Source organism: Pyricularia grisea, chromosome VII, assembly GCF_004355905.1.
Source record: "Pyricularia grisea strain NI907 chromosome VII, whole genome shotgun sequence".
NCBI classification, from domain to species: Eukaryota; Fungi; Ascomycota; class Sordariomycetes; order Magnaporthales; family Pyriculariaceae; genus Pyricularia; species Pyricularia grisea.
The window spans coordinates 3331569-3354575 of NC_044975.1; the positions used below are offsets into that span (position 1 = coordinate 3331569).

The window sequence follows — 23007 nt, forward strand, 5'->3', positions numbered from 1 at the left end:
CCCCCTCTCACAAGATCCGCCTCCCGAGCTGCAGGACCCTGGAGTCTCGCTGACGTTCATGTCCAGCCTGCTCGGTGCAATCTGCGCCTCGCAGTACTCACGCGTCGCACTACTCGTCACCTAGCTGCTGCTGTACGTCACCCTGCTGGGCCATCACCGCCTCCTGACCCCGATGGTCATCTTTGGGTCTGGCGAACCGGCAATCTTTGGCCATCTTTCCATGTTTTTCTTTGCCATCGTTCAATTGCAAAGCATACTGAGCGCCCTGCGGAGCTCGGGTGCTGCCAATGCCGTCTTCGCAAGGCTTTTTGGGGGGTTTGCACTGGTTGTCCCGCTGGTCTTGTCTGCGGCGGTTGTGGCCAACGCCATCTGTCTCAGACCACCGTGGAGCATGTGGCTCATCATGGTGGTTCTACACCTCTGGGCGCTCATTCAGTTTGCATGAATGCACAATCGGAGCGCTCCCCTGAGTGGGCGGCTGCGGATTTACTCTGGGTTTGGCTTGATATTGCTGCCTTTTCAGACTGTCATGGCAGTCGAACTTCACGAGTGGCATTTTGACCAAATCGTGTTCTAGCCCTGGATTTATAGATTCCGGCTCACTTGTTGGGATGTCAGCTGGCGGAGCCCGGTAGTTTTGAGCATGGGCTTGGGCTGCTGTGGGCAGTTTTGAGGGCGGTAGGCGGTGGAGGAATGGCGTGTGACCTCTTACTAGACCTGGGGACGTTGGTGGACTACACACTTGAATGAAATTCCTGACAACAATATCAGGACCGCTGTTAGCTTAAGAGTATAGCCTAGTCAGTTGGCAATTTGCGGCAGTACGTATAGTCTTGGGAAAGATATACAAATTGCAAGCATAACTTCATCGCTGTATTTGCCACTTTATAGACTATCTAACCATGTAGCTAACTTCTTCCCCAAATTGCCTGCTACTTCATACTCACAATCAAAGCCCACGCAGACACTAGGCCGGGACTGTGATGTAAAGTGAGCCTTTCTACTTTATCTACCTTGAGACGTACGAGCCTGGGATGGCAGGCGGGATTCTCGTGACATTAAATAGCAGTATTCATAAGTGAGCTCATGACTGCTTATATGAGGATTTTGCTATCAGACAACAGACCATCACTTAGCCCTCAAGGGCTTCTAGCGACGACCTATACGGCCATACTCTTCCGCAAACCTATCCGCCTCGACACATAACCAGTAATCCAAACCAAGACGCGTCGCACGGCTTGACGATGGGGCCTTGGGCCCGACCCAAATCACCACTCCTCCATCGCCCCTCTCATGCACCGCGTGCGACAGTTTTGCGATCATGGCTTGCACGTTGGGGATGGTGGCAGCCGTGCCGACGACCAAGATGCTATCGAAATTCTTCAGCCCTCCGCCGCCACGGGCAATGTGGCTGATGTCAGGGATCTCCTTGGCGGTCTCGTCGTACCGGCGCACGTCGGCCTCGACGCGAGACTTGACGTTGCGCACGCGCTGCCCATTGGCCCTGCGACGGCTGGCGTCTGCCTCGCATTTGGTACATGGACTGCCGGGCTCGGGTGCGTCGTCGTCGGTTCGCAGCCACCTGTGATCGCTCGGGCAGATGTTGCATCGAACCGTGTCGAGGCACCCGTGTAGTCGGACGGTTTTCCTCTCGGCGGCTGGGAGAGACCGTTCGAGGCAATCTATGTTCTGCGTGATGTGAAGTACAATACTTGATTGTTCTTCCAATAAGGCGTGGAACGGAGTAGGTTTGGCCTGCTGCGTGAGATGCCAGAGGTCCGTCATGTCAATTTGAAAGGTGTCATGGTCGACTGTCGATGCCTGAAAATCAGACCGTTTCAGTTGCGAGTCGGCAAAGGTTGGAACTTTTTTTTATATTTTTATCAACGGCTTGATCAAGGACAAAGACCAAGGCAAGACAGGGGCATGAAAGCACAACCAAGAGTCCAAGACGGTGGACTTACTTCCTGCAGAGACAGAGATGCCGGCACCTGAGAAGACGACAGTTTGGCGATGCGACCGCAAGAGTTGCATCGCGTCTACCAGGCCGATCTCGGTAGGTTGAGGCGATGACGGTCGAGTTCGGTCTGAGGCTGAGGCCGCACATCTCCGTTTCAAGTCCTTTAAAAGTGAGGAGTTGCCCGGCAGCACCTGCGATGCAGGCTCCCAAGTTCGAATGACGGATGGGTCCCAAATTCCCTCCCACAGAACCTCGACCATGTGAGCACCTTGAGGATCCCAATACTGGCGCAGAAAGCTGTGAATTGGGAATGTCGCGTCCTCGTCCCACGTGAGTTTGCCACGCGGCATGGTGGAGATGAGAAGCGCGTTTATTTGTGGTAGTTTGTTTTTGTTTTGTTTGGGCTATACCACGTATGTACAGTGCTTGTAGTGGCTGGCACCCGGAGAAAAGTTAATTAATTCTCTTTTGGTGCAGTTCCTTTTAATGCACTCAAAGTGGCTAGAGATCCTGGGCAAGATTTTCAACTATATGTGAATCAAAGTAAGGATTGGATTGGACACATTGGAGACTAGCGACATGGATTTCCAGCACTGGTTGAACTGCATGGATTCTAGACTAGCCTTTGGGGATCCGGGGTGGATGATCTGGAGTGGGGTGGATGGAGTACAGGGTAGGGCAGGAATTTCAAAGTAGAGTCTGGACGACGCAAGCGGCGGCACAAGGTGAACCGTGTTTCAAATACAGAAGGCATGAGTTTGAGCCTACTCAAACCCACACCCAGAGTTCAGCGGCAAATTGATTGATTCTAAACCCCATTCATTCTCTCACAATCCACACGTCGGTCGTAGGTAGGTAAGGAAGGAAGGTATTGGATCTGTCACCCATCCATCTAGACCATGATTTTGCAACATTTTAAATTAATAATATTTCATTCATCAATATGAATCGAAGAACAAAATCTCAACTCGCAATTTTTATTACCGAGTACTCACTCATGGCTAAATCGGTGCCCAATGAACGAAACCCGAAATCTACCCTCCAAGTCAAGACTATACATTATATAACCTGAGCCATGAAATCCTTGTGATCTTCAACCACTACCAACATGGCACAACCCAGAAATAAGCCAATATAACGTAAGTGCCCAAAAACACAATAACCATGGCCGGAGACCTACCCCCACCCCCCCTAACGTGTCGGTGTGGTGTGACAAGTAAATTTCTCCTTGGCCACTCAAGTTTCACTGGCCACCAGACTGAAAGTGAAAGACAAGGCGCGACAATTCGAGAGTAGAAATCCGCTCATGTTTGCGTTTCCAGAATGTCCAACAACATAATTTGTGGGTATCTATTCGAAAGTAGAATAAGGAAATGGGTCATCATACGTCATCATCATCATCATCATAATCATCCTTCAGCAGCCCATCGGGGCACTCGTCGGCTAGCCGACCTTGCCTTTAGTCTCATATACTCAGCCTCCAGGGCCTTGTAAATCGCAAGCTTCTCCTGATACTCGGCCTCCAGCGAGTCATCCCGCTTTCCCTGTAGTTCATCTTGTCCTCCGAACTTCCTCACTGCCGCGTGATAGACATCTGCGAGTCCGTTGCATACCGTCTGTTTAACACTGCTGAGAGTGGAACATTGGTGCTTCAAACTGTTTTTTTTTGTTCGTTATTGGATGTGATTAGACGAGACGAAAAACTAGTTGGGTTGGAAAAAGAAAAGCCAACAGTTGAAGCACATACTCTTGCTGAAAGTTATCATCGATTTTCTTTTTGTTCTCCGACGTGAAGCGGCCCTGGGCCTGGAAATTCTGATACCCAAAGTCGTGCCTGTTGCATCCGGGCGTAAAAGGAAATCCCAGTGGGTTGTCGGGCGCGTCAGTGCAGTTGTCTGATGAAAAGTCCAGTGCGGCAGGATCCAGTTTATCGCGTCGAGCGATAAAGGTCTCGAGTGACACGTTAAAGACCAGCATGTCAGTGACGGGTATCAGCTTCGGGTTCGCTGCCGATGCCTTGAGCGCCGCCCCTCGGGGCTCGACCTGAGCGAGCTCCTGAGATATCGGCGTTGCTGCAACCAAGGTTGCGAGGAGGGAGAGGAGGATGAGGAAATTCATGGTGAGAGAGGTGTTGAGAGGAGACCTCGCCGTAGATCAGCTACAGTTCGGTGATCGACAGATGGCCTGGAAAATCTCGGAAGATCTTGGGCGGGCGAAAGCCCAATTTTTAAGCAGCCGCCATTTGCCTCCATTCTGCTTGACGTAGTAAGAAGTACGAAGTAGAGCAAATCCCGTATCATCCTTCGTACGGATGTTTCAGCAGTCAAGTCGCTCACGCTGTCGGTTGGCGGCAGTCCGCAACTACTGAGTCAGTACATACTGCAGACTATAATTATAGCTTAATTGCGGGTACGTAACCATAGCCAGGAGACATGTGGATGGATATCTCTATGGTTTGTCGAACCTTGGCAAACTTTGTTGTTCAATCTAAGCGAGTTTTGCAAGGCTGATACAATGTACTATATGTAGGTAGATATACACATTAACAGGCCCGATTACCCGGTTCGTCTATAGCAGTCTGGGACTAGACGAATATGCTGTGAAATAACTAATAAATTTATTGGTCAATTGGAAGAAAGTCAGTCAACCGAAGCGGGCCGGTCCGACCTACCCTGCAAGCAGTCAGGGTTTTGTCCCATTTTCTGAGCAGACCGTCTGTCTGTCACCCTGATTTGCTTGACATCTGCACTCCAGGCCCACCGAATCTTCTTGTTCTAGGCATGTCAAACTTGTACCGTGTCGCGTAACGTGAACTGATCAGATGGTGTATATATAAGTTTATTGACGTAAAAAGGCTTCTTTTTTTGCTCTAGTTGTCGTCTCTATCCACAAATTGAATCTTGATTCGCTGTGTCGCGTTATGCTTCCTACATGGGTACTTAACTCTGTGACTTCTCCGACTCCGAAACCACTCTTCTGTATGCTGACAACCTTTTGTTTTTACTGTATTCGGTCTAGACTAGGAGTTCTTTGGGTGTATTTTTGGGTGCAGTCGTTTGTTTATCTGATCTCTCGGTGGCCAATTCGAATCTTGTTAGTTAGGGATTTGCCACTCGCTTGCGAAGGGAAGCCCACTGAAAGTTCTATCATTATACCTAGCTTGCCTATCTACATTGGGTATTAGACCTAGACTAGTCACCATCCATTTGTGACTCGACTAGAGACCAGACAAACCATGCTAGAATTAGAATCTTGGCACACTAAAATAATAAGATACACCTTCACACTGGGGTTATGACTACCGATTGCCGACATCCGTATGATGATCAATCAAAGCCAAGAGGTTGCTAAATCGCCCGCTGCCTGGCTTTGGCTGGAGGTAACAAGTTTATTTTACTGCCGCGATCCACGTGAATAATACTACGTCGTTGATTAGCCCCTGCAACGATATTGTACCAGTGGCGTGGATAGCACGGCTTTAGAATTTTGCACCACGTTTTTCATCTAAGAAATGATACACTAACAATTCCCACGCCGTCGGGAAGCGGCATGACCAGTTATAGGCTGTTTTGGCTGTCAGTTGTCGCGGTCGGTTGTCGGCCTTTTAGATGACAGGTGTACTCACGAGCCAACTGCCAACTGCCAGTTTGCTGTCAATGAACAACCCAAAGTGGACTACTGTAGTTGACAGTGTCGCCCAATATAAATTAACTGAGAATGTTATTTTGTCACTGTCTGTGCCATTGATATCTTGACCGAGTCGATTGGATAAAGGTTTGTTTGGTATTTACCTATGTAAATACTTCGTAACTGTGGCAATTCAGAACAGTCCAGGAACGAAACAATGAGTGCCATCACCAAATTAGCCGTGCTAAAATTTCCGAAATGTCATCCACTCCCATTCGTATCCATCACAACTGACTTTTTTCTCCCTCCATAAATCCTAGTCATTGATTAGTTAAAGGAGGATATTTTAAGTAGCAGAACCCGTCGTCGGGTTAGGTGCGGCGTCACGACACATCAAGGTACTGCCGCAGCCCGTGGTTTCATTTTACCACCTCTTCCTGCTTATAACAGCCTCTCGCGGCGCTTATATGTAGATAACAAGAACAAAAGAAGAAGAAGAACAAGAAGAAGAAAAACAAAAGACCCAAAACGGAATCTCCGTTGTCTCTCTACAGCCAAAGAAGCTTAGCCTTGCTACAGAACTGGCTAGCTGTAATAGGTGGCTCCACTTCGTCAGCTCTCCCAGATTTATGGTCGCCGCCTTCTTCACGTATAATGATTGCTTATTAAACTTTCTTCTTCCGCTTTAATTTAAAGATTCCCTGGCGTAGCTGTCAGTTATCATTCGTTGGGTCAATTATTTCAAGGAAATTTGGATTAGATGTGCTTCGGGTGTTTGTTTGAGCAGGTCAGAAACCCAACAACGCATTTCCTGGGTCCGGGGGGCGTCCACCCTTTCATCTCGTTTCATCCCGGTTGCCGATTGCAACAAACGCCAACCTTCGGGAGGCTCCTTGTCGTCATGAGCTGGAAATTCGAGAAACGCCGTCTGGAAATTATGCTCCTAGAAAACAAGTGGACGTTAGATCAATTGGGAATTCTACAGTAGAGGAATCGACAAATAAAAAAGAAATCCGAGACTTACTTAGAAACTAAGCCGTGATGATGCAACGAAGAAACATACGCCAATAATAGCTCCGCGCCCCTGGATTAGGGGGATGGATCCTTCAGCTCGCTCCACTCCCAGTGGGACTAAAGGAGTCCTGGGTTTCGAATTTAGATCAGGATCTCCAGCACCTATTTTTTCCCCATGGTCTCCCCTTTCGTTGATAAACTTGTCTATTGCGTCTCTTGGACTTTTGTTTTACCGGTAGTCATCTTTTGCATCAGTCCTTCAAGAGTTTAAACAAACAAAAAAAACATATAACAAGAAAAAAAAAAACGCCCCATAAGTAAATAATACAACAAACAATCAAAACAAAATGCCGCCTACTGCAGCCCGGCGGCACCGATCAAGGTCCTCTGTTGATTCACTCCTAGAGCTCGTCCACGGCCTAAACGACCATGACGTGCACCGCCTGTTGGCCGACCTGAATAACACGACCGAAGGAAACGTGGCCGTTGCCAAGGCACTCGACATTTTCCAAAAACCTAGCTCGCCCAAGTTCGAATTTGGATCAAGACACGTCAGCAACCCATCGCCGTCCCTACTCGTATCTCGCTCTCGCCGCCCGGCCGCCGACCACAACAACTACCACAGGGGATACAACAACGATCACTACACCCATTTGCGCCTGCACCATGCGACGAACTCGCCTGCTTCAAAGGCACAAGCACCAGCCGATGGCTGTGTCAGCAATTCTGGGACCACCTTTGGCAAGCGCATATCGTCGGCACCGCTTCTAGACAGAGAGCGCGCATTGCCTCCCCGACAAAGTCCGACGACATGCGAAACACTGGCGGAGAGCCAACCGACAAATATTTGCGTACCAAGCCGTGGGAGACCCCCGTCAACTCCCACAAAAATAAATTTTTCTCGCCCCGTGGCACGATCACCAGGTTCACCCTTGCATGAATCACAAACCCCGTGCCTTTTCGTGCCCTCGGTCCCGCCTCCTGTCCCGGTTCCTGAATCATCGCCGCCGCCACCACAGAGGGCATCATCTCAAGGGCGTCGGGCATACAAACGCATCAGCCGTCCAAAGTTCCACCTGCCATTGTCTGCGGCAGCAAACAGCACCACCCAGACATCGTTGCACGTGCCGGCGTTTGCATTTCCCGGCGACGGCAGCCGGGAACAAGATGAGGACGGGGAGCACGGTCAGCAGCAGCCCGATCTTCGCGCACTGCTCCTAGCAGCATACACCTTGGGGGATGGCTGCAACCTGCCCGTGCCGCCGTCGCCACAGTCGCCGCCGTTGAGGGGTCCGCGGTCCATGGTCAACTTGCGATCGCTGCGGCAGCAGCAGGAGCAGGACGATGAGTTTTGGTTCGACGGCAGGAGGCCGACCACGCCGGACAACATGCTGCTTGAACCCCTGCCGCGCCTTTGTGTGGCGGCGCCAACCGCCAGGATGGACCCTTGGCGGATGGACAGTCTTTCTGCGATTTTGAACGAAGCTTAGCTTGGATTTGTTTTTTTGTTTTCTTATCTTTCCCCCCCCNCTTTTTATGTCAGAGAAGCCATCTTGAGTACGATCTCAAGTTTTGTTTGTTTTTTTTTCGTGTTATTTTTAGCTTCAGTCACCCAAAACCAGGTGGCCCCGTTCAGCGTTCAGTTCATTTGTTCTAGGCTTGTCTTTGTTTCTTCTTTACCCAATTCTCTGTTTTCTTCGAACCCATACTTCCTTTTCTTGTGTGGAATTTAGCCCCTTATCGGTATCTCTTAGCTCGACCTCCCAAATCTTTAGTCTGTAGCTCCCACGGTCTCCTTGGCCTGAGAATAAATCAAACGACCACCCGTGCTTTGGACATGCAATGCCCGTGCTCAGGACTACTCCAAAATCCTCAATGTCAAAAGGGGATCCCCGCGATAGAGGGAAGGAAGAATGTGGACATTGCTTTTGCTGACGTCAGTATGGCAGTTTGCAGCAAGAAAAAAACGGCAATTTTATGTGGACATTCCGGACTGTTTTGCGTGAAACATTCAAGTGGAAAAAAAAGGATTGAAACAAACGGCAGTTGAATGGTGCTCACATGATCAACAGCATGAAACTTTCCCCGGTACTGGAAAACAAGCACCTGGTTCCGCAGATCCGCTCCTTCCTCGGCAGCTTCCGTAAGTGGTACAGCCTCCGCCTCTGCATTTCCCCTTGGCCCCGATGGCAGCGGGACACGGAACACCTTGCAGGCTGGTATCGATGCGGTGGTTGATCCCCCGGCAGGTTCGCAGGGTGCCGGTATATTCTTTTCCGCCAGGGAGCCCTCATGGTCGTTGTCAATGTTGGGGAAAGATGATGCCAGGCCGGCAAAAAACCAGCCAGATTCCGGGCGACCTGGGCGATAGGCCTGAATGGCCCGGGCGAGCCCGTCGAACATAGCAGTGGGGGTTTTTTTTCCTGTTGGAAACTCCAGTCACTGTCTTTCTTTTCTCCCTTGGAATGAAAGTTGTACACTGGAGAGATGCGACAAGGCAGGCGCAAAGAGGGGTGGTGCTCACTCGATCTAAATTTTGGTAGCGCCAAAACGGGGGTTGAAATGAATTGCCATTGGATGATGACAGAAGAATCTTTTGATAAAGTGGGTACGGTACGTTTCCCCAGATCGATTAAAAAGGCAAGCACGAACAGACAATCATTCAGTTGTGGGGCATAGAGGGCCCGGTTCTGTACCAAGACACCAACGCGTTCAACCACGCAGCTTTGACTTCAATGAAATTTCATCTTTGTCTCCTTTGCTACCAGGACAATGAACAAACAAAAACCGTTCATCTTCTCTCAAGTCGCTTTTGTGTTGCTAGATACAATGGGCTTTGTTTTGGCAATCAACGAACCAACGCCTTCTTGGTTTCTATACTCCAATGATGGCGCTTCTCGTATTTGTTAAAAACCCAATGGAGGAATGCCCCTACTTGGGCCTCGAGCCCTCGTTTGTGTTTTACACCTGAAGTTTTCCCGATTGACTTGCTACAACATTAACAGAAATTTACAGCATCAGAACTGATTATAGAATTAACCTTTGACCAGCCTGGCAGACCCTTTACCAAGCACAATGACAAGCCACTCCAACGAGAGCTGCCAGCTGGATCTGGCCCGGCTAGACGTTGTCGCAGTACGCACCCGCGATTCCCGTCGCTTCAATGGGCCCAAGGCATGCGAGTGTCGCCAAGCCATGTCATATTTTCTTCACCAAGATGACAGTGGTCTTTTGACAGACGAAGTTGACGATGCCAAATTTTTCAGCTGGTTAAAGGCAGAAGCGGGCTACTACTCAATACACGATGCCCTGGCCCTCCAGACACGTCGAGGCTCGCTTGATATGACTGGCATCTGCAGCCCCATCGATCTTTTTGCCATCGTGGACAATATACGACGTGACGAGGCTTCAAGGCCTGCTGATGGCAAAACCATCTTCTTCCTCATTTACGAGTTTGCAACAGCGAATATTCCTCGGCCCGACGGCTGCACCCCTGAGGAGGCTGTTCTTGACTTGATGGATGAGGACATGGATTCACATCTTTGTCGCGGTATATCACCACATAACCGCGTCGAAGCAAACCTGGTCTGCTCTTCCGAGTCACGAAAATCTCTTTGTCAAACTCCTTTGTCACCATGTTCATCCACTACGTCAGTATCATCAGAAGGCGTCACTTCATCCACTTCTGCCTCGTCCCGGACAATGTCAGCTAGTAGCTCACCACCCAAGGCGACTCCGAGACATCCATCGGTAGCGCGTGGGGGTAAAAGGTTACACATCCCATCTGCCACAGGAATAGCAGGCATTTTGGCTCGGCTGAGCCAGCCGACGGCAAGCAGCAGCGCCAAATCGAATGTTCCGAGCGGCCGCGTACTCAACCTCAAACCCAGGACCAAGCCCATGGCTGTTAGCGCTCCCAATGTGGTAGTGAAGTCACGCCCAGCCGACAGGATAGAGGTCGACGCGGAGTATTCTGCCATGGACGAAACTAATATTGATGCGACCCTCGGCAGCTACAATAACGATGGAAGCGATGATGCGTGGCAGCAATGCTTGGATCTCTTTTGCATCGATCCGGTTGAATACGCAAACCGCGAGGCCCGCGATATGCAGGCCTCCAAGACTGGTCATTTGCCCGTCAAGAAACTGCATGGATTCAGAGGAGGACTGTTTGACTATCAAATGTCCGCAGTGTTCCAGATGGTGTGTCTGCTGCGCAAGGGCTTGCGAGGTGGCTTCCTCGCCGACGAGATGGGACTTGGGAAGAGCATTGAGATGTTGGGCATTCAGTCAGTAATGTTTTCTCTGAGGAGCATGGCCGAGGATATTCACGTGAACCGCGGCAAGCATTCTTTCTCTGGACCTGCATGCAAAGCAGAGGGGCGGTACATGATCCGGTGCCCTTGCTATCACTCCCTCTCGCGCGAGCTGGCTGACCTGATTTCCGATGGGCCCACCGTCATTATCGCACCAGCTAGCACCAGCGAGCAGATGTTCCAGATGACCAAGCAGAGACTCGACCCCAAGGTATTTGAAGTCCGTCTAATTGGCGCTTCTATTGGAGCCGATGGAGCTCTGTCGGCCACCGACATGCGTGCGCTGGCTTGGAAGCCCGTGGAGCACCCAATCGCCAGCGAGCCCGACTTTCGCAACGGCCTCTTTAGCCAGAACAAGTTTGTCATTGTATGCCCCGACTCTAGAGCCAAGGAATTGCACAAGATCATGCCAGGTGCGGTATATATGGACGAGTTCCATCAATACACCCAGGCTGGTAGGCCTATCGATCGCTGGCTGAAGGCGGTTCAGAGCTGGGCAGCCCCCGAAGGTGGACCCCCTCCCTTCTATTTCGTCGGTGGGACGCCCATCGAAAACTCGCCAGCCGATATTCGACCCCAGCTGGAACGGCTTGAACAGCCTTCGTGGAGTGAAGGTCGAATGAAGGTAGCCACGGTGAGTGCCCTCGATTCTGTCATTGCGCGTTACAACGAACTACAACAGATGCAGAAAGATGGCCTTTGCATCTTTCCCCGTGATATACGCAACTACCATGTTCAGCTCAACGAAATCCTCCGCCAGGTTATGGTACGCCGCTTGGCGACCGACTCGTTCCGCGGCCGCATTCTCGCTCTGAAGCCAATGCGCGTCAACATCCATCAGGTTCCGGTACTACGTGGCGCTCAAGAACTTCTCGAGGCATGTTCTACTGCCACTCGCTCACTAGCAACCGAACAGACTGGTAGTGAGGAGGAGCAGCTCATAAGTCAACATTTGGACAGCGACTCGGGGGAGGAGGTGCTTGAAAGGTTAAGATTGGCCAGTTTCTTCCCCCAAACGGTCAAGATTTTCAAGGGCAAGGCTGCTTGCTCCTTCTTGGAGAAGGACATTGTCAAGTATATGCAAGTCTGCAAAGGAAGCATCGAAAAGTCAAAGTACTGGGAGAGAGTCGAAGAGTTTACTGCCAACAGCGCCAAATTGGACACGCTCAAGAAACTGATCCATGCGATGCTCGACGACAAGACACGGATCCCGAACGAGCACTTTCGGGCCAAGAAAATGTGCATCATTACCCCTACTGAAGGTGAAGCGTTGCTTATCTTTGCATACCTGCGAAAGACGCGAGATTCCTGGACGACGGGTGTCAAACCCAAGCCCCTCTGGCTGCATAGCGGCATGCCCAGTAGCGAGGCCGCCGAGGTAGTCCGCGCCTTTAAACAAAAGGGTAACGCGACATCCAACATACTGGTGGCGCCTCTCTCGCGCGCCGGGACAGGGCTTGACCTACCGCAAGCCAACTATCTCGTCTTGACGGGGCTGGGCTGGCGCAAGCGCGACAACAAGCAGGCCTTTTACCGCATCCACCGCGCAGGCCAGACACTGGAGACTCACTTGCATCTCCTCGTCAGCCGTGGCAACCCGGCCGAACGGCGCATCTGGGCACGCCATTCTGGGGGCCAGATATCCAGGGAGACAGCCTGGAAGGTTTTCGCCGAAAACGATACCATCCCCCAAGATGAGCTGCCGGATGCCGTGAGGGATGCAGTGGGCAACGTGGTCTCTGAAAGGTCTACCCAATTTGTCTGAGGGGATGGGGTATGTTTGTATGAAGATGTAACTGCATGATGCCTCGAGATAGGAGCTGCCGATGTTGTATGACAGTCTCGGTATCGGTGTAAACAAAGACACACCTTTGCCCGACTGCAGCAAAGGTCCTTGAGCAAGGTAAGCAACGCAGTCTTTGGTAGACGGGGAGGCGGCGTAGATATCAGATGAAACTCGTCTTGAGTGCTTGGCCGTTGTTGCTCCTCTTTACTATGTAAGCATTTCCAATCGGCCCTTCTCATTATCAGCCTAACTTCATCTCATTAACGGCAAAAAGGCAATTGGCAGCACGGTGCGGGGAAAAGAATGGGGAATGATCAAGCAGGCACACATTTCACCTGATAAATATCAAAGGTTTAGATTTAGACTAGAATTAAAACCGGGTGATGTTTTGTACCTGACTATGTTGGCCGTTTCCACGTTGCCACCCGGGGTGCCTTATTGCCCTGTAGGTATCATTTCAAAAGCAGTAGATAACATGCAAAAATCAAAAAGAAGGCACCCCTAGCACATGAAGGGTGAGTGCAAGGTTCCCCTCGTTTGCTCCAGAAAAAGTCCGCAATCGAGATGTTGTGACTCGAGTCCCTCTTGTGCTCCTCATTCTCTGAGTCCCTCGCCGTTGACGCCCCCACCATTGACTTTGGCTTTCCAACCTTGCCACAGTTAAGACTTAGGCTTCGACGGCGCCGTTGTTCCCCTGAACCGGGGCGGGAGTCTTCTCGTTGGCATGACCGGGCTCGCGGGCCTCGAAGCCCAGGGAGGCAAAGTCGGTGTTGCGGTGGCCGAGGAGCAGGACGAAGCCGACGGCGGGCCTGCTGAAGATGTCGAGGATGCCGTAGAAGATGGCCTCAGAGTCGGGGTGGATGACGTTGCCGCCCTCGCTCAGGCCCCAGGAGATGGGATAGAATAACCAGCAGACGACGACGAGCAGCGAGGCCGTCAGGTAGGTGCTGCCAACGGAGCCGCCGACGGCCGAGGCGTACTTGCGGCCGGGCATGATGAGCTGGTAGAATACGAACAATTCGGCCATTGTTGCGAAGGTGAACTATTTTTTTTTTTTTTGTGGTGGGGTTTTTATTTCAGTCTGAGGGTACTTTGATGGTCTCGATAAAAACATATCAAAAAGTATCGTGCTGCTACTTACATATCCCCACTTATAAGTGGTCTGCGTCAAGGCACCAATCAACAAGCACACGTTGAAGATCTCCGCCGCCATCATGGTGGTCAAGGTCGTGGACAGGGGCACGCCCGAGGACATCATCAGCGCCAAGATCACCAGCGGCAGAGACACGGCCCAGTCGACGTAGCGGGCGTAGAAGATCTCGCGCGTGCCGGCGGCAAAGGTGTAAGAGCTGTCTGGGCGCGTGAACTCTGCATGGATGGGCACCTGTCCCAGCCCCGAGGCCATGCTGAAGTAGCCTATGGCGCCCACGAAGCAGAATAGGGCCGAGGTTTGGTGGAAGACGCGGTGGGAGAGCGGCTTCTTGACGGCTGCCCCGGTGAACAACAAGGCGGAAACCGCCATGACGGCCGTCACGGTGAAATACCAGTCGCTGCCATGGCTCGTAAGGGCCGTGTTGGCGTGGGACCCGACGGCGGAGTTGATTGCGAGGGCTTGGTTGCCGGACATTTTGTTTTTGTTTGGGATTTTGATGTGAGAATAGACAAGACTAATAATATGAGAATTAAACTAGAGCTAGAAATGTGTGATCTTGGACCTTATCGTCTCGTCTTTCTGGAGGCCAGCATAAGAGAGAAGAGGTCTTTCGTCCAACCACTATTTGAGTCGGTGAAGTTGGACAAGAACACCAGGTCGGGACCGCTGGAGAAAGAGAGCGGCAAAGAGTATTTTATTTCTACACAGACGACAAGGGCATCATCGGGCAATGGCCGCCCCGATCCATCTTTACCACGTTACAAGTCATACAACTTGGGGGGATCTGGAATGGACTGGACTGGCCAAGATTCACTCATGATCGCAATTGGAAAAAAGTCCTTCCAGATTTCCATGAGTTCCGACCATGCCGAGACAACAGACGTTTTGTTCCCCTTGCTGCCTTCCTTTCCCTTTGATCTTTGACAAATCTTGGGAGACTCGGCAGGGTTTCTAAGCCGGAAAATCCAGGAGTTTTAGGTCATGAGGTCAATCGAGGTAGCCATTGCAGAGCTATCATACATGGATTCCAGTGTGGTTGACCAACCAAATTCTCGTCCATTGTTGATTTATGGTTTTTTGTCTGATGAGTTGAGGTGAAGTATGACCCTGTATTGATTGGCACCTGAGCAATCTTGAGTTTGGGATTACTGCGGGATTTGGCGAGGCACACGTGTTGGAAAACTTGAACGGAATGCATAATTACCTATAGGGGTAGGGTAGTATCGACTAGGTAGTTTTGAACTGGCACAATGGAAAGCCATCGAACTATATCCAGTGTAGTTGGTGATTGATATCGTGTCAAGACAAGTTTTCGGCAGCTTCGGATATAATATCCTCATCAAAGTCATACGACTTGAACACCAGAGCCGTCAGTCGATTACCGTCAGATAGTGGCGGGATGCCGCTGCTCACCCAATACCAACATTCGATATGCTTCCAAACCCATACATATAGGTAGGCATCGGGGTATACTACCCACGTAGTAGTAAATGCGGGGGAGGTTTGCAAGGAAGTATTTGCGCCGAGTTGTGAAAACACATTGCACGTACACACACACCTTGACATGTCCACTAATTCCGGTCTCGGTAACCAGGTTCGCAAGTCTCCGATGGGAGGAGGGAGGGGTGGGTAAATATGCATGTCGTGTGCAACAAGAAAAAAACAAGCATTTGGACTTGATTCGCCAAGCTTTTTCTTTTGTGTAAGACGGGCCGATGGATGATGCTATTCCCCCTCTTTAACTAAAAAAGAAAACTCAAAAAAAAAAAAAAAAAACTTGTAGCTTGTTAAATCGCATCCGCTTCTTGATCAAAAGCTTGGGAATAATCCGTCATGGTCGAGATCTATTTCTTCTACCAATTGGGCATAGCAGCGGCGCCCAGACCTGAAGCCCGTACACGTAGTTCATCTCAAAACTTTCTGGTTGGTTTCACAACATCGGGCAAAAGCAGCCCCCTCTTCGCCGAGAAACTGCACGGTTTGGGACTAAGGCTCTGGAAAATAACGGGCACTGCGCCGCTTCAGTATACCTCCCGCATTGAATTTCCATATTCCAGCTCTATACACGTGTTTGTACACTGAGATGTATCCCAAGTTTGCGCTCTTATACAAAACAGATGAAGAAAAGAAAAGAAAAATAAAAAGGGAATAAAGCAGCCTAGTTAACTATTTACATTTACATGGGGGTAAAGTGAGAGAAAAGAATGGGGGTGAACGGTCAGAAAGACCTCCATTGAGAGAAAACAAAGAGTGATAATGGTGACTGTAACGAACCAATCTGTTGTTGTTTTTTTCGCTCCAACAAAAAAGAAAAAAGAAAAAGAAAAACACCTCAACCACCCACCGCCATCGCGGCCTCACCCAGCTTCCTAATCTCTTCGGCCAACGTCACTGAGCTGATGTACTTGCGTCTGTTCCTCCTGCTGACGCCCTCGTGCTCCTGGTTCCACTCCAAAACCTCCTGGATCATGCCGTCCATGCTCGTTGTCAACCCCGTGTACCCGATGCCGCCCTCGCTTACGGGCTTGGTGGCGTCACCCTGGTGGTTGGCTATGAGATGCGTCGTGATGGTGAAGAGCGGCGGCTTGAGGTGCTTGATGTCGTTGTTCAGGGGTGGGATGATGCGCTTGAAGCGAGGATAGCGATAGGGCAGTAGCGCGTACCACTCGATGGCGTGGGCGACCATCAGGATCAGCACGGGGCAGAGGATACGCACGGTCCGGAACATGGTGATGCTCAGGGTCGAAATCATTGACCATAGCGTTCTATTCGTGATGGGCGGGTTGGGATCCGTGACCGTGAAGGGTCTTCCGGCTTGAGGACGCGAGGCCGAGTCGACCGGGTCTAGAGCCGCCTCCATGTTGAGGTGGGCGACGGCGCAGTTGATGGCGTGTATATATGATTGAGCGATTTGAGGGGTCCATCTAAGTGAACATGGTGTGAGCATGGGAAGGACGGATAAATGCCAAGTGAGCAAGCAAACCTGGGGTTTAGGGGGTACATGAGAAGGAACTTACGATGGGAATAGTCCCATGGCTAGTGGACTGCCGATGATGTTATCGGTTGGGTTTCCATAGATTCCATTAGCGGGACGGATACCTAGAAGTTTGTATTTATTTTGTTTGTTTAGAATCATGTATCTCAACACCAAACACAGTGATGTTACATTCATTAGCCAGTATGTAAGGGGGGTTTCAGTGCTTTGCTTACATCCGGTTCGCATCTTGTCCGAGTTGGCACCACACACTATCCGCTCAGCAAAGGCTTTGCTCGCAGGGTAATTTCCAAAGTACTCGTGGTGCGGCCGTAATGGCTTCCAAAAGTCGCTCTCGTCCAGCACCTGGGCGTGATACCGAGGTCCCTTGGTTAGGAGTTCCCATGGCGATATCCAGAACTCTACAGGCCTTATACTGACGGACCCTGAAGACGTGGCGATAAATACATCGGCACCGGCGGCCTGGGCTTCCTCCACCAAGATGCGGGTTCCGTGGATGTTGACCTTCTGGCACAGGCCATAGACCAACTCGGATCGGTCTGACGGTACTATGACGGCGGCGGTGTGGAAAACTGTAAGTGGCAGATGCTTAACAGAAGGGTGCCAGGGCCGCGCGAAGGCCTCGGCGACGGCAGTCTTGGACGAGATGTCGGTCTTGACAAAGTCCACCTCGGCGGCAGGGCCGACCACCATGTCGTTACGATGCGGCTTTTGAAAATCCACGATTCGAATGCTCTCTGGGGGTTGGCCACGGGCAATCAACAACAGCACGAGGTAGCCGCCAACCAAACCGGAGCCGCCTGTGATGATATAGCGCCTCTGTAGTTGTGGGGGAAGTTTGTGGGTGATGGAACTGATGGTCATTGGCTTCTCCTTGATCGCCTCGTATCTCTCCTTGACCTGAGCTTTAGTCCAGTGCTTTTGAGTAATCTTTTTAACGTGTGCTGGGGTTCCACACATGGCCCAGTTGAGAATGGAGAGATATATGAGGCCCAAAAAGAGGAAAAAGAGAACGCTGGCCACGAAGACGATGCGTATGCAGTCTATCATTGGTGGCAACTCCATGTTTGCGGCTGTTTTTGTGTTCTCTTTTTTTTTTCCTTTTTTTGCTTTTATCCTGATATGATCATGTGCAAGTAGGTAGGTAGGTAGGTATGTATGTATGTAGGTGTATGAAGTTTAAGATGTTGAAAAGAAAATTCCAACGGCCCGAGCCACTCGTGATTCTGATGGAGAAAATTCTCGGTGAAGAAACTGGGAGTGGGAAAGGCGCATGTAAGTAGATATGTATGTTTGCATGTAGTTATGAGGTGTAATGTGACTCGGCAGGTAGGCAGAGGCATGTGCAGTTCAAAAACCCCTGCCCATAGTGGGTACACCAATCGGTAGATGCAGCCAAAGTTTTTGAGAGGCAGCTAGAAAGCCTAAGGTAGATAGATAGGTAGGTTTCTCGTTGTCTTCTTCCCAAGGATCAGGTCAGGGTGAGGCAGAATCGCCCAAAATAAAACAGGCACACTGGGTGGGGGAGAACTGTTTTATTGGGCTGAGATGAGATCGGACGTCGGCATAGAGTGTTTGGAAACTCTGCTTCCACGGGCAGGTTAGCATGGCGACTAGAGTGAAAATGAATCAACTACCTACCTACCGACAAACTCCATGTTAGCCCGCAGTACAAAAGAAAAAATATGGCGTGGCATGGAGTATCCTTGTTTCACTACCAAACCTCTACACAATTAATTCCACGGAAACCCAACAGCGTTCTTTTCTTTTGCGCGCAACAACCTTGGGATTAACTAAGGCAAGTTAGGAAGGTAGGTAGGTTTGTAGGTACTTACCTCTGCAGGCAATAGAAAGGACTTAACTCAAGCAAAAAAAATAAAGCATGGTTAAGTTCGGCCTTCTCGGTTTCTATACATAGTATGCGCCTTCCCAGCCCAAATTTAGTGCCTTGGCGAGCAAAGCATCTCATAGTCTCGCTCGGTCCACGAGAGAACCGAAATCCATAGACCGGCCGCGAAAAGAAATCAAATAAAAAAAATATGTATATATCAAAAAAAAGAAGTGAGAGGACGAGACGGGCCTGAATAATTTGTTAGAGAAGGAATAAGAGGCGGGGAGAACTAAAAGCCCCTCGGCTATCGCAAAGCAAGGCCACCTGAGATGTCGGATCGGTTCTGCTGTTCTTTGCTGCAACAGAAGGAAACACCATGCAGCTCCGACACAGATGACAGAGTCCAACCGCAAAAAAACCGAGTGCTGAGTTGACTATTCTTCTAGTCAACGGGCATTACGATCGTTCCAGAAAACCTTAATCCCGACGCAGCCGCCGAGGCAAGCATTCGTCTGTACTGTAGGGCTGCCTATGGTCATGATTGGTCGGCCAACCGTTGAACTTGAACCTGAGCTACTCCACGCACACTATTTTAATTTTCCCCATGCTATTCGTAAGTGTAGTACACGAGGTACATAGGGTAGGTAGGGTACAGTAGGTAACACTTTGTTCGCAATCGGTTTTAGGGTCTAGACTAGTTCTAGTGCAACCATCATCAGGGAGAAAATCATAATAGTAATGAGCCCGCAACATAGATTGATACAGTATCAAAACTATCTTGTGTTGCTGTGATACGGATGGATGCAGCTTGGTAGTAACTTTGTACCCATACATACATGGAAATTTTAAGCTTTGGGGTAGATCGGCCTGTGGACTGCCTAAATTCAATCTACTTCTGCCATGGCATTGATGAGCAACAATCAGTAAAGTGACGCAAACAAAACTACTCTAAACTTCTTTAACCCTAACAGCTCGTTAGCTTTTGACAACGCACAGCAACGATTGCGTCAACCTTTTTTCTTTTCTTTTTGACAGCCTCCACGTGATGATTAACCGCGACTGCCACCTTATTAAATTGAAATGTTGTCAGTGGCATCATTATACTATCAAGATTGTATGTGCAGTGAGTGAGTAGATAATGTCGGATGCGTAGCAGTTGATTGACAGGACGAAATCCACAGTAAATTTACTTTAAAAAAGAGTCTCGATTGCTTGCTCGCCGATTTCATGGTCTGTCTTATCCAACAACAAAAAGAATAAAAATTCAATAGCTCAGTTAAAAGGCGTTACCTCCTCCATGTAAAGGTCATATATCCCGTTGCCACAATACTTGTCCTTGTATATCCACATGGACTTTTCTTGTCTCGACTTGGCCGAATTCTTTCCAATCGTGCTGCTGTCACTCCTTAAATCTGTCGCTTGCTTCTGGAGACCCGCCTCTGTGTAGTGGACGGCGGCCTTGACCATGGACTTGAGCACCTGGGCCTCGACAATGGGCGACTGTTGCGGAATCACAATCTTGTGCGCAAGTAACACTCCGGCTGTTTTCGTCATGCATGGTTAGAATAGGGGGGGAAAAAAAGACTTTGAGGGGGAGACTACTTACTCAAACCAAGCACAAGCAAACCGGTCGCTGTGGCAATCAGGATCACATGGATGATGGGCCAGTGCTCCATCTTGAGCTTGTTCCCAATCTCGGGCATCATCCCCGAAACGACGATTTCATCGTTGTTCTCAGCAGCGATGGCAATGACTCCGGTGGCGAACCTCGAAATAGTGGCAGCCAAGGAATTGACCTCACCGCCGAATGGCGTACCGTACAAGTTCTCTGAAGGGTAAACCTGTGACTGGACCACTACCTCGGTCTCCTTGCTCTGAGCGCCCGAAGGTGCATCAGCAGACACCGAGGCGAACCCCTGCAGGGAGATACCTGCAGCAGCCATCCTAGCCAGCTCATCACCCACCATCTCCTCGGACCGGGTGGCACCCTCGACGTCACCCACGGAAACAGTACAGTTATACCACCACGCATCCGGGTACGCCGCTTCAAACATTGTAACTATTGCGCACCGCGGCCCGCATTCCACCCGGCTGTCGAACATATAAGTGTTTTGATCGAGACCACCTCGGACCGGCAGGCTGACAATCGCCTTTTGGTTGTCGGGTAGTTGAATGGTTATATTTGACTGGGTGCCGTTACCGTTTTCAATGACGGGGAACGCGCGGCATTGGGTGTTGACCTCGATGGATCGATCCGTGACGGCCGTGACTGGCAACCGATCGTTGTTGTTGATGGTGTTGGGGTTGGCCTCGTGGAAAACGTAGGAGCAGTTCGATTGTTCCATGTTCGGGTCGCAAAAGTAAAGTGGCTATTGGTGGTTTACATCAATATTCACATTTTTTGAATACTTCCTCGTCGACTAAGGCACTCACTCACATTGTCCGCATAGTAAAGATCCCCCCGCTCGGGCTTTTTTTCAGGCCCGGCGACGGTGAACACTTGTGCAAAGACGCCAAAGCTGTTGGCAGTGTACTGTCGAGCCTTTTTCAGGACCGCAGGCGAGGTCGAGTCCGACGAAGTCGTGGTTGATATGGCAGTCATGTTGCGAATCAAGACCTTCCCGGAGACCAATAGAGCCTTGTCCTCCGCGTTCTCCATCGAAAAGCAAAGACCGATTGAGGCGAGTGCCACCTGAGCAGCCAGCGCGATGAATAGCCAGAGTGATGCGACGGCCAAGACTCCCATCCGTTTGGAGCTCATGATCAGCTTCGCGATGCGCGTCAGGCTGTGCGCGTGCAGAATAGCCTCGACCTTGCCGTGTGAAAAGGATCGTCGGCTCAGAATAAGCCAGCGCAGGTCGCCGACGATCCTGTTCATGAAACTAACCACCATTAGGGCGAGTCCGATGGAGAAGCCGGTGATGAGGGCGTTAAACACTCGCTTCCTCCTCTTGCTAAGCACCGGCTCGCTGGAAAAGGTATATAGAACGGCATAGATTCCTGCAATTAGTACCAGAACGATGAGCCACCGGAGCAGCATGCTTGCCACGGCCTTTTTCAGTGACGGCCTTTTCGCCGGAAATCCCTTGAATCCATCCGGTGGCTCTGGGCTGCTGATCTCTCTCGATGACTGTTGTCCATACTCGATATGACGTGGTCTTTGCTGCTGGCTGCTGTCCCAGTTTCCCTGCGGTCCGTCGCCTCCATCTTCACCTCTCCTCATGTATGCCTCGGCAAATTTTGCTGGTTTCGCCGTGTCTTCCAGCATGATGTAGGGCTTAGTTTTGTCATTTTTGAACAAGTGATGATCCATTGCCGCTGCCAGCACGGGCTGCAAAATGCAGCGCAAAAAAAGAAACAAAAAAAAAAAGGATACAAGTCCTCCTAAAACGGGATGTCAGTCGTCCGGTTTTAGGATGAACCAAACCAACGGCTTGTTCTAGAATATAATGGACCTGTATGCACCCAACCCTAACAGGAAATTTAGGTAAGAGTGATGCAATTATTTTGGAGCTTGCGTCGGTTTCCCCAGCTGAACTACTTATCACAAGACGTCCAGGGGAAAAAGAAAGTTCTTTTCGACGGGTGCGCATTGAATGGCAGCGGACAACATGTCCAGTCGATTATTCTCGGCAGGCCAAACAACCGCCTAGCTGACTCGTCCTTGTCCTTTCCCAGACATACAGCATGTAAGGCGGAGAGCACCTAGACCTAGCAATCCATGCGGGCATGATAGAGGGAGGGCTTACATGCATCCCAGACAGCTTGTCAAACAACTGACCAGGATATGCGAGCGGGTCGATCCGGTACCGCGGGGCCCGAAGATGTCCCAAAATAGTATAGCAGAAGAGCCACAACCGGTTCTGTCGCAACGCCTCGTTGGCGGGATCGGTGAGCCCGCTCGATTCTTTTCAGGAACAAAACCTTCATTGTCACCCTGCCCACAGATAACGTGCTGTATGCAACCACAACTTTTAAAAAGCATAATTGCAACAATTACCTAGCCAGCCTCCTTGGATTCAGAACGCGCGTCAGGTCCACAAGAGAAGCCACCACCAACAAAACAATCTCCTGGGACCAAATTCCATGAGCCACAACAGCCTCAATATCAGAGCTATCTGTGTGATGGACATTGCCCAATTGCCGGCCGTTCCGGCTGTTATACCTAGTGGATTAAAATAAAGTATTTATCGTCATCCCTATATAAGGTTAGAGTCAGAAAATAGTTATTCCTTCTGCTATTCGCAGATGAAGGCTAATCAGTAGTGAAACTAAAATTTCCGGCAGTCGTATAGATGGAGTAGACAAGCAGCGAACGTCTACAG

At 50.3% G+C, this 23007-nt stretch overlaps 11 protein-coding genes across 11 annotated transcripts; 2 read left to right on the forward strand and 9 right to left on the reverse strand.

Moving 5' to 3' along the window:
• Window positions 1-109: 109 nt before the first annotated feature.
• PgNI_10971 (uncharacterized protein) lies at window positions 110-405 on the reverse strand (the record flags this gene model as incomplete). Its single annotated transcript, XM_031130945.1, has 2 exons — window positions 110-204; window positions 258-405. The coding sequence occupies 2 exons, from the start codon at window positions 403-405 to the stop codon at window positions 110-112; spliced, it is 243 nt and encodes an 80-aa protein (XP_030980065.1).
• A 744-nt stretch (window positions 406-1149) lies between these two features.
• PgNI_10972 (uncharacterized protein) lies at window positions 1150-2310 on the reverse strand (the record flags this gene model as incomplete). Its single annotated transcript, XM_031130946.1, has 2 exons — window positions 1150-1865; window positions 1965-2310. 2 exons carry the CDS (start codon window positions 2308-2310, stop codon window positions 1150-1152), a joined length of 1062 nt encoding a protein of 353 aa, XP_030980104.1.
• Window positions 2311-3369: 1059 nt separating this feature from the next.
• PgNI_10973 (uncharacterized protein) lies at window positions 3370-4078 on the reverse strand (the record flags this gene model as incomplete). The annotated part of the gene is made up of 2 exons (XM_031130947.1): window positions 3370-3616; window positions 3708-4078. 2 exons carry the CDS (start codon window positions 4076-4078, stop codon window positions 3370-3372), a joined length of 618 nt encoding a protein of 205 aa, XP_030980105.1.
• A 2870-nt stretch (window positions 4079-6948) lies between these two features.
• On the forward strand, window positions 6949-8091 carry PgNI_10974 (uncharacterized protein; the record flags this gene model as incomplete). Its single annotated transcript, XM_031130948.1, has 1 exon — window positions 6949-8091. The coding sequence occupies one exon, from the start codon at window positions 6949-6951 to the stop codon at window positions 8089-8091; it is 1143 nt and encodes a 380-aa protein (XP_030980153.1).
• A 186-nt stretch (window positions 8092-8277) lies between these two features.
• PgNI_10975 (uncharacterized protein) lies at window positions 8278-9057 on the reverse strand (the record flags this gene model as incomplete). The annotated part of the gene is made up of 2 exons (XM_031130949.1): window positions 8663-9057; window positions 8278-8532 (listed from the first exon to the last, which is right to left on the reverse strand). The coding sequence occupies exons 1-2, from the start codon at window positions 9002-9004 to the stop codon at window positions 8278-8280; spliced, it is 597 nt and encodes a 198-aa protein (XP_030980111.1). The 5' UTR covers window positions 9005-9057.
• Window positions 9058-9676: 619 nt separating this feature from the next.
• PgNI_10976 (uncharacterized protein) lies at window positions 9677-12682 on the forward strand (the record flags this gene model as incomplete). Its single annotated transcript, XM_031130950.1, has 1 exon — window positions 9677-12682. One exon carries the CDS (start codon window positions 9677-9679, stop codon window positions 12680-12682), a length of 3006 nt encoding a protein of 1001 aa, XP_030980151.1.
• PgNI_10977 (uncharacterized protein) lies at window positions 12537-14605 on the reverse strand. The gene is made up of 2 exons (XM_031130951.1): window positions 13845-14605; window positions 12537-13745 (listed from the first exon to the last, which is right to left on the reverse strand). The coding sequence occupies exons 1-2, from the start codon at window positions 14328-14330 to the stop codon at window positions 13371-13373; spliced, it is 861 nt and encodes a 286-aa protein (XP_030980152.1). The 5' UTR covers window positions 14331-14605; the 3' UTR covers window positions 12537-13370.
• A 9-nt stretch (window positions 14606-14614) lies between these two features.
• PgNI_10978 (uncharacterized protein) lies at window positions 14615-15422 on the reverse strand (the record flags this gene model as incomplete). The annotated part of the gene is made up of 2 exons (XM_031130952.1): window positions 14615-14807; window positions 15415-15422. 2 exons carry the CDS (start codon window positions 15420-15422, stop codon window positions 14615-14617), a joined length of 201 nt encoding a protein of 66 aa, XP_030980141.1.
• A 468-nt stretch (window positions 15423-15890) lies between these two features.
• Window positions 15891-17972, reverse strand: PgNI_10979 (uncharacterized protein). Its single transcript, XM_031130953.1, has 3 exons — window positions 17067-17972; window positions 16874-16955; window positions 15891-16780 (listed from the first exon to the last, which is right to left on the reverse strand). The coding sequence occupies exons 1-3, from the start codon at window positions 17914-17916 to the stop codon at window positions 16189-16191; spliced, it is 1524 nt and encodes a 507-aa protein (XP_030980137.1). The 5' UTR covers window positions 17917-17972; the 3' UTR covers window positions 15891-16188.
• Window positions 17973-18283: 311 nt separating this feature from the next.
• PgNI_10980 (uncharacterized protein) lies at window positions 18284-18839 on the reverse strand. The gene is made up of 2 exons (XM_031130954.1): window positions 18687-18839; window positions 18284-18435 (listed from the first exon to the last, which is right to left on the reverse strand). The coding sequence occupies exons 1-2, from the start codon at window positions 18818-18820 to the stop codon at window positions 18387-18389; spliced, it is 183 nt and encodes a 60-aa protein (XP_030979812.1). The 5' UTR covers window positions 18821-18839; the 3' UTR covers window positions 18284-18386.
• A 1115-nt stretch (window positions 18840-19954) lies between these two features.
• Window positions 19955-21995, reverse strand: PgNI_10981 (uncharacterized protein; the record flags this gene model as incomplete). The annotated part of the gene is made up of 3 exons (XM_031130955.1): window positions 19955-20223; window positions 20289-21051; window positions 21120-21995. The coding sequence occupies 3 exons, from the start codon at window positions 21993-21995 to the stop codon at window positions 19955-19957; spliced, it is 1908 nt and encodes a 635-aa protein (XP_030979811.1).
• Between the last annotated feature and the right edge of the window lie 1012 nt (window positions 21996-23007).

Coding starts and splice junctions, on each gene's coding strand:
- PgNI_10979 (XM_031130953.1), bottom strand. CDS start 17,916: ATGGAGTTGCCACCAATGATAGACTGCATACGCATCGTCTTCGTGGCC. Junction 16,956..17,066: donor GGACAAGATGCGAACCGGAT/GTAAGCAAAGCA, acceptor ACAAACTTCTAG/GTATCCGTCCCGCTAATGGA. Junction 16,781..16,873: donor GCCATGGGACTATTCCCATC/GTAAGTTCCTTC, acceptor ATGTTCACTTAG/ATGGACCCCTCAAATCGCTC.
- PgNI_10980 (XM_031130954.1), bottom strand. CDS start 18,820: ATGAGATGCTTTGCTCGCCAAGGCACTAAATTTGGGCTGGGAAGGCGC. Junction 18,436..18,686: donor CCTTTCTATTGCCTGCAGAG/GTAAGTACCTAC, acceptor CCGTGGAAGCAG/AGTTTCCAAACACTCTATGC.
- PgNI_10977 (XM_031130951.1), bottom strand. CDS start 14,330: ATGTCCGGCAACCAAGCCCTCGCAATCAACTCCGCCGTCGGGTCCCAC. Junction 13,746..13,844: donor CCACTTATAAGTGGGGATAT/GTAAGTAGCAGC, acceptor AAAAAAAAATAG/TTCACCTTCGCAACAATGGC.